The sequence below is a fragment of the Salvelinus namaycush genome, chromosome 26 (assembly GCF_016432855.1).
Source record: "Salvelinus namaycush isolate Seneca chromosome 26, SaNama_1.0, whole genome shotgun sequence".
Taxonomy (NCBI): domain Eukaryota; kingdom Metazoa; phylum Chordata; class Actinopteri; order Salmoniformes; family Salmonidae; genus Salvelinus; species Salvelinus namaycush.
Genome location: NC_052332.1, coordinates 9,467,581 through 9,475,655, shown reverse-complemented (window position 1 = coordinate 9,475,655; position 8,075 = coordinate 9,467,581). Strand labels below are relative to the sequence as shown.

Sequence of the window (8,075 nt, the reverse complement as noted above, 5' to 3'; positions counted from 1 at the left end):
CCCCTACTCATATGTGGCAACACAGCATTGTAACAGAGGGCAACACAAACTGGAATAATGTTGAGCTCTGAACACAGTACTGCTTGAGTTAGGTGTAAATAGGCTATGTTTTTCTAAACTTCTTAAACTAATATACTGTACAACTAACTGTAGACGCATCATTACTGACTTCCATGGTTAAATAAAACGAATACATAAAGACAGATATGTTGACAAGTGACAACTAGAAAAATGTAATTTCCTGAAGAAAATGTTTTCTTGCTTCTGTATGGTATTAGAAGAAGTCGTTTTTCTATATCTTTCTTACCTTCCCTGGCACGGATGAGTGCGCTGTTTGCCACCATACTATCTATTTCCATTGTTGCAGAGGGATGCGGACTGGAACAACTTTATTTTATTCTCGCCTTTACCTTATTCAAACCATCCGTCTGCAATGACAGATTTAACCACCATCCATTCTACAGATGACGCGCATAGCCTGGTTCTCGTTCTCATGCGCAGATAGATTCCATAAAATGTGAAAGTGTTTCTTAACCAAATACCGATCTAAAAACGCAGTAGCCTACCCTACCCTAACATAAACTTGTTTAAAAAGTGGGATAAAGTAGGCTAAAGCGTTCGATCTGTCAGAGCTTAGGCCTACAGTAACCGACCACACGAATACAAGTGCGCCCAGGTGCACCGGCAGCGGCATCACAGTTAGGGTACAAAGGGTGGGGTAAGTGTCCCCCCCCCGTAAATCACATTAAGACCACAAGATGTCACCAAATTATTTCCCCAACAATTTCCCTGGCTGCCACTGCTCTTGCTCAACAAAACATTTCCTCTGTATCGTCACAACTTTTGGAGATATTTCAATAATTCATTTTTAAATATACCAGTAGAAAAGCCTTAAGATATGTAATCCACTTTTAGCTAATTTACACAGCATTTTATGTTATATAAGTTAGCTAGCTATGTTTTTAAGAGAGCACTTTTCAATTGGCATCTCTCCCCCTGTTTTCAGTCACAGGTGGGGGCTGGATTAGGCGTGAGCAGTGCAGGAGGTGGGCTCATGAGTTGTGCTCCTGGGGATAGCTTTATTTGTGACCTGGGATCGTGCAATAGCATAGCATAAGAGTTGCCACATCAATGTTACACTGAATTAATTAGTTATTGTTATTAAATGTTATATTCCAATGTTATTTCATGTTATTAGTTATATTCCATTCCAATATTATATTCCAATTTATATTTTTCATGAATTAAAAACAACAATTGAAAACCTTGTGCTCCTGAATGGCCTTTTTAAGACTGCTGAGATTTAGTGCAATTGTACATAATGGATTGTATGGAAAAGGACCTACACAGAAAGAACAAAGAAAATGAATGTGAGTTAAAAAGAGGGACTTTACATCAAATCTCCCCATACACAGTGCAGATATTAATGGTGACATGTGCAACACCATTTATCCCCCATATATGATTTCAATAATTAAAATAAGACAACTGGATTGAGCTTTTAAATATGACTTACTAAGTCATTTCTAAGTAAAACTGATTGAATGGATTTTAACACACTTGTGTGGAACCCTATGCCATAATCGTCTGTCGTTGTACCGGGGTAACTGGCACCCCCCCATGAAATAACAAAAACATTTATTTCCCTTTATAGTTTATTCGCCTAAACATGATCTTCATCCACATTCCAAAAAAAATCTCTCCAAAATGTGCTTTTTTGTGTCAGCAATTAGACATTTTTCTTAGGGGGACTAGTTAGCCCCTAGTACTAAGTTGCTGCCAAAGGCAAGCCATGAAAAAATTATAAAAGTGTTGTTGTAGAGTTATCCTCTACAACAAAAACATTTCCCAGTACATAGACATATCTGTTAGGTGCAGAAAGCTTAAGCTATACTAGATAAATTTACCTAAAATAGAGAAAGCACGTCCTCTGTTGGTAATAGAACTACAGCACTGCCAGCTTGTCAACTGTTTTGTTCCTCAAACTCTTCCGTCAGTTGCGTTGTCAAGGGGATCAAAACACAGGCGCTGTCCACCGTACAACAAAATGAGATGACCGTTCTCCTAGAAGCGGGAAATCATGCTGGCAGCACGATGGTGCATTTCTTTTCAAAATAAGAGTTGCCTTTGGAACCACCTTCGGGAAGAATAAATGGATCATTTGATGTACTTTTATTTTTTATATTGTATTATTTTTACCAGCATTTCTTTAGAAGGTTTACACACCAATACTGGTATGTTAAAAGCTATTGTCTAGGCTACATTTAAAGACATACAATTTTAATAAAACACTAATACACATTATGTACAAAAGTATGTGGACACCCATTCAAATGAGTGGATTCAGCTATTTCAGCCACACCTGTTGCTGACAGGTGTATAAAATCGAGCACACAGCCATGAAATCTCCATAGACAAACATTGTCAGTAGAATGGCTTTACTGAAGAGCTCCGTGTCTTTCAATGTGGCACAGTCATAGGATCCCACCTTTCCCTTCTAGAGATGCCCCGGTCAACTGTAAATGCTGTTATTACATCTAGGAGCAATAAAGGCTCATCCACGAAGTGATAGGCCACACAAGCTCACAGAACGGGACCGCAGTGTGCTGAAACGGGTAATGCGTAAAAATCGCCTGTCCTCGGTTGCAGCACTCACTACCGAGTTCCAAACTGCCTCTGGAAGCAATGTCAGCACAATAACTGTTCTTCTGGAGCTTCATGGAATGGGTTTCCATGGCTGAGCAGACGCACACAAGCCTAAGATCACCATGCGCAAAGCCAAGCGTCGGCTGGAGTGGTGTAAAGCTCGCCGCCATTGGACTCTGGAGCAGTGGAAACAGTAGTCTGACGGACAAATCTGGGTTTGGCAGAAGCCAGGAGAATGCTATCTGCCTGGATGCATAGTGCCAAATGCAAAGTTTGGTGGAGGAGGAATAATGGTCCGGGGCTGTTTTTTATGGTTGGGGCTAGGCCGCTTACTTCCAGTGAAGGGAAACCTTAACGCCACAGCATACAATGCCATTATAAACGATTCTGCGCTTCCATCTTTGTGGCAACAGTTTGGGGAAGGCCCTTCCCTGTTTCAGCATGACAATGCCCCTGTGCACAAAGCGAGGTCCATGCAGCAATGGCTCGTCGAGATCGGTGTGGTAGAACTTGACTGGCCTGCGCAGAGCTCTGACCTCTACCCCATCCAACACCTTTGGGATATATTGGAAGGCCAGCTGCGAGCCAGGCCTACTCGCCCAACATCAGTGCCTGACCTCACTAATGCTCTTGTGGCTAAATGGAAGAAAGTCCCCGCAGCCATTATGGCAAAAAAGGTGGGATCAACTCCATATTAATTCCCATGATTTTGGAATGAGATATTTGACGAGCAGGCGTCCCCATGCTTTTGGTCATGTACTGTATATGTAATTGGAATTACTCAATAGAGTCTGAAAAACTTCAGTTGGTCTCTTGTGCTGACCAATGAGTTTAATATAGAGTGCTGGTGACTCCTTACTCCACCCACTCCATTCACTGCAATGCATTACACTGTATATAATTGACATAATTGGCTCAAATTGGCTCATAGAGAAAAAACGATTACTGTGTGTAAAAAGTAAAAGTGACGTTGGAAATACTTAGTAGGGTCTGTAGAATCTATATATGGTGTTATTTGTTGGGGGACTGAGGTCTAATTACCCAGCAGCACTTTCTACTCCACCCAGTCCATTCGATGCAATGCAAGACACTATAGGCCTATAAATTACATATTGGCTTATAGAGAAACTATTCTTTGTGCTGAGGTAAAATTGGGGTTGGGAATACTCAGTCGGGTCTGTATAATCTATATATTGTGCTATTTCATGGGGGATTGAGGTCTAAAAACCCAGCAGCACTTTCTACTCCACCCACACTCCATTCACTTGCAATGCATTAAGCCTACACTAGACTCTTAGAGAATTGGTGCTATCTAGAAACTAAAATGGTTCTTCGACTGTCCCCATTTTGAAGAACCATTTTTGGTTCCAGGTAGAACCCTTTTGGTTGCAGGTAGAACCCTTTCTACAGAGGGTTCTACCTGGAAGCCAAAATAGTTTGACCTGGAACCAAAAAGGGTTCTCTTATGGGGATCACCGTAGAACCCCTTTGGAACCCTTTTACATATTGGCTTATAGAGAAAAAACTATTCTACCTGCCGAGGTAAAAGTGCGATTGGGAATACTCATTAGGGTCTGTAGAATCTAAATATGGTGTTATTTGTTGTGGGACTGTTGTGTAAATACCCAGCAGCACTTCCTACTATGCAATTTATAGGCCTATAGTGTATTACAGTGAATGTAGTGGGTGCAGTATAAAGTGCAGCTGGGTATTTATACCACAGTCCCCCAAGAAATAACACCTTATACAGTACCAGTCAAAAGTTTGGACACACCTACTCATTCGAAGGTTTTTCTTTATTTTTACTATTTTCTACATTGTAGAATAATAGTGAAGACATCAAACCTATGAAATAACACATATGGAATCATGTAGTAACCAAAAAAGTGTTAAACAAATCTAAATATATTTTATATTTGAGATTCTTCAAAGTAGCCACCCTTTGCCTTGATGACAGCTTTGCACACTCTTGAAATTCTCTCAACCAGCTTCATGAGGACTGCTTTTCCAACAGGCTTGAAGGAGTTCCCACACATGCTGAGCCCTTATTGGCTGCTTTTCCTTCACTCTGCAGTCCAACTCATCCCAAACCATCTCAATTGGGTTGTCTCAGAGGGGGACAAGGTGGGAGTGAGGCCTAATAGGGTTTTATAAATAAGCATCAACCAGTGGGTCTTGCGACGGGTATACAGAGATGACCAGTTTATAGAGGAGTATAGAATAATCTCTAATATAAAATATATTTTAATTTGTTAAACACTTTTTTGGTTACTACATGACTCCATATGTGTTATTTCATAGTATGTATTCACTATTATTCTACAATGTAGAAAATAGTTTAAAATTAAAGAAAAACCCTTAAATTAGTAGGTGTGTCCAAACTTTTGACTGGTACTGTATATATTCTACAGACCCTACTGAGTAATGCCAACGCCACGTTTACTTCGACACATGGAATATTTGTTTCTCTATAAGAAAATATGTAATTTATGTGTCTATAATATATGCCTATAGTATGCCTATATTGCAGTGAATGTAGTCGGTGGAATAGAAAGTGCTGCTGGGTATTCTACAGGCCCTACTGAGTATACCCAACCCAACTTTTCCTCTGCACATAAAATTGTTTTTTCTCTACAGCCCAATACTGTGAACATAGCAGTCTGAACATTGTATTGTTCGATAGTGGTGTTCATTTTTTTGGGGGGAAGCATAATTGTTTCCATAAATTCCTTATCCTTATAAGCACAATACAAATGGACATTGATTAAAATGTAATATATTTTGAATGTTATTCACATTTGCAATGTTTTGAAATGCTGGCTTTTATTTTGAAGGTTTCAGCCTTTCCATACGAAGTGACGTCATCATTTGTGCTGCTGGCCTTGCATAATTGTTGTCAAAATGACTCTTCCACCGACCCAGCCTCAGTGACAGCCGGGCGGGGGAACATCTGCTGTACGACAGTCTTGTCCCGATGATCGGACGATATTCACTTGCTATCAATGCATTTGAAAGGTAACTCGATACAATCTGTAGATTAAATGGCGAAATTCTATTATGTGGATGACACAAAAGACAATTGATGTATTATTGTTCGCTAGGTGCAAGCTAGCGGTGTGAGACAGTCAAGCCAGCAATGTCAACTGGTGTTAGCTAGCCTGCTAGCCCTGCAATTTACTCTACTCAGCCACAGTGATTGAATAATGATAGCCAGCTATCGCAACCTAAACAAACATTTGCTTTTACGGGGATAAAACAAAGTGTCTAGCTAGCTAACGTTAGCTATATCTTGTGGGAAGATTTTGCCCAAACCTCACATGCAATAGCCTAGTTTAAAGCCTTACTTAGCTAGCTGCTAGGTAACTTAATGATGACAGCTGACGTGGGCTTCGTCCATGGGCGGTTTCACTGAATCATCTGTAGTCTAGCTGAACTGTCGGCACCGTTGTAACGTTAGGCAAGCTGGTCCACGAGTGGTTACACTGTAGCTAACGTGTGACTGGAAAGCTATGCAAAATTCTGTTTGCCACTGGCTCACACATTATTTTCGGGCTGTGCATTATTGCCGAGCCCTGCCTTGTGGTATTGATTCGTATAATGAGTGATCATTATGTAAAAGTGAAGGTTCAACTCGAACAAATGAAATCATCAGGCGAGGGTGTGGAGAAGGAGGAGGCAGATATTATCGAGGATGAGGTGCTGGTGGCATCCCCGCCCGCATCTGTCTCCCCAATCCCGGCTAGTGGTGCCCCCGCAGCCCAAAGGGAAACACCCAAGACCTCTGTCACTTGCAGGAATCAGAGTAAAAGTAGGAGCAAACTAGGCAAAGATGAGAAGAACACCTGCACCAAGCAGGATTCAGTCCCTGCACTGCAAGGGACAATAGTAGCTTCCAATGCCAATTCGGGGAAACCAGTGAATCGAAAAGACAATGAACAGCAGATGCTTCAAATCAAAGGGACTGGGAAGATGCTGCAGGGGAAGACAGAAACAAACGGTAACACTGTTCCCATCCACGCACCGGAAGACATCAAAGTAGGCCCACACAACAAAGAGGACGCCAACAAAGTTGCAAAGAGGAGGAAGCCAGTCACCGTGGACACGTTCAAAGCCAAAACCTCTTTGGAGGCACTGAAACTCAGCATCAGGCAGCTCAAATGGAAAGAGGTAAGTCCTTGTTTCATTGATTCATATTTATTGCCAAAATGTAGGCTATAGATAGTCAAGATTGTCTCTGTGCTTAAGTTAGGGAGTTCAGAAGCCTCCGGGCCGGTCCTTGCCATTCCGCCGCCCTAGTCGAGACCAGAAAATGTGGCAACTGTAAAACTAGTATAGTCCCAGTAAGCTAAAGGACATTGAAAATAAGTCTAAAATACGTATTTTCCAGATGTTGAAGTCGCGTTCAATTTAGGTTCTGAATGAAAGGTGAAAATATGTATTTTCTGTACGTTTAGAATACATATTTTACAGGATGTTGAGAAATACTTATTTTCCGGAAGTTGAAAGTAGGTCATTTTTAGGTTCTGAATGAAAGTTGAAAAGATGTCATTTATAGACGTCTATGTTTGGGCCAAATCAAGGCTGGTCCAGACCTGACCAAATCTGAACCAAATATAGACATCTATGATTGGTTCAGATTTGTTCCGGACCAAAAACCAATATCTGTGGATGTGGAAATCAAGGCCGGTCCAGACTGCACCAAGAAAAGCATCCAGTCGGCGTCGGCCTGCGCTTTTCTGAGGTGTAGCCTACAGTGTTACCTGAAATAGAATTTTATGAATGCCCATCTATGTGGTAAGCCTACCGTTTGTAATACACCCATAAAATACGTCTGGACAAGACCAAAAAAAACCATCCAAAAGACGTTGGCTCGTGTTTACTGGGGTGTAGTTTACCATGTCAGCCCTCAATGGAATTGTATGAATGACCATCACAGGCGGGTGGTGGCACCTTTTAATTGGGGAGGACGGGCTTGTGGTAATGGCTGGAGCGGCATGAGTGGAATGGTATCAAACAAATGGTTTCCATGTGTTTGATGCCATTCCATTTGCTCCGTTCCAGCCATTATTATGAGCCGTCCTCCCCTCAGCAGCCTCCACTGGTACTCATCCATGTGGTAGGCCCACCATTTGTAAAACAGGCTGTTGCATTGGCTTTATTAGTCCTGATTCCTGTCCCTAATCAATTTGGCCTTTTTAAGCTCAGAATATCAGCTACCAAACTTTATCAGGAGTTATTGTGAGCCTATTTGCAATGTGTTTACAAGTATTTAATTTTTTCACTATGATCAGCTTGTCAAAAATTGACGCGTACAAACTTGAAACCACTGATCGTGACAATGGGGTGAAACTCCTGGACAACAGTTGCGATTGTCCAGTACATATTGTCCATTTTACTTTGACCTGTCCTGTTTTTAGGATATGTTGTTT

At 41.3% G+C, this 8,075-nt stretch overlaps 1 protein-coding gene across 2 annotated transcripts in view; it reads left to right on the top strand.

The window, feature by feature from the left end:
* Positions 1 to 5,569: 5,569 nt before the first annotated feature.
* The window catches only part of ttll11 (tubulin tyrosine ligase-like family, member 11), a 41,924-nt gene continuing 39,418 nt past the window's right edge, over positions 5,570 to 8,075 (top strand). For both annotated transcript variants that reach the window (XM_038965182.1, XM_038965183.1), the window contains exon 1: positions 5,570 to 6,813. In XM_038965182.1, coding sequence (XP_038821110.1) covers positions 6,244 to 6,813 — 570 coding nt within the window. In that variant the 5' untranslated portion in view covers positions 5,570 to 6,243. The remainder of the gene's footprint in view (positions 6,814 to 8,075) is intronic.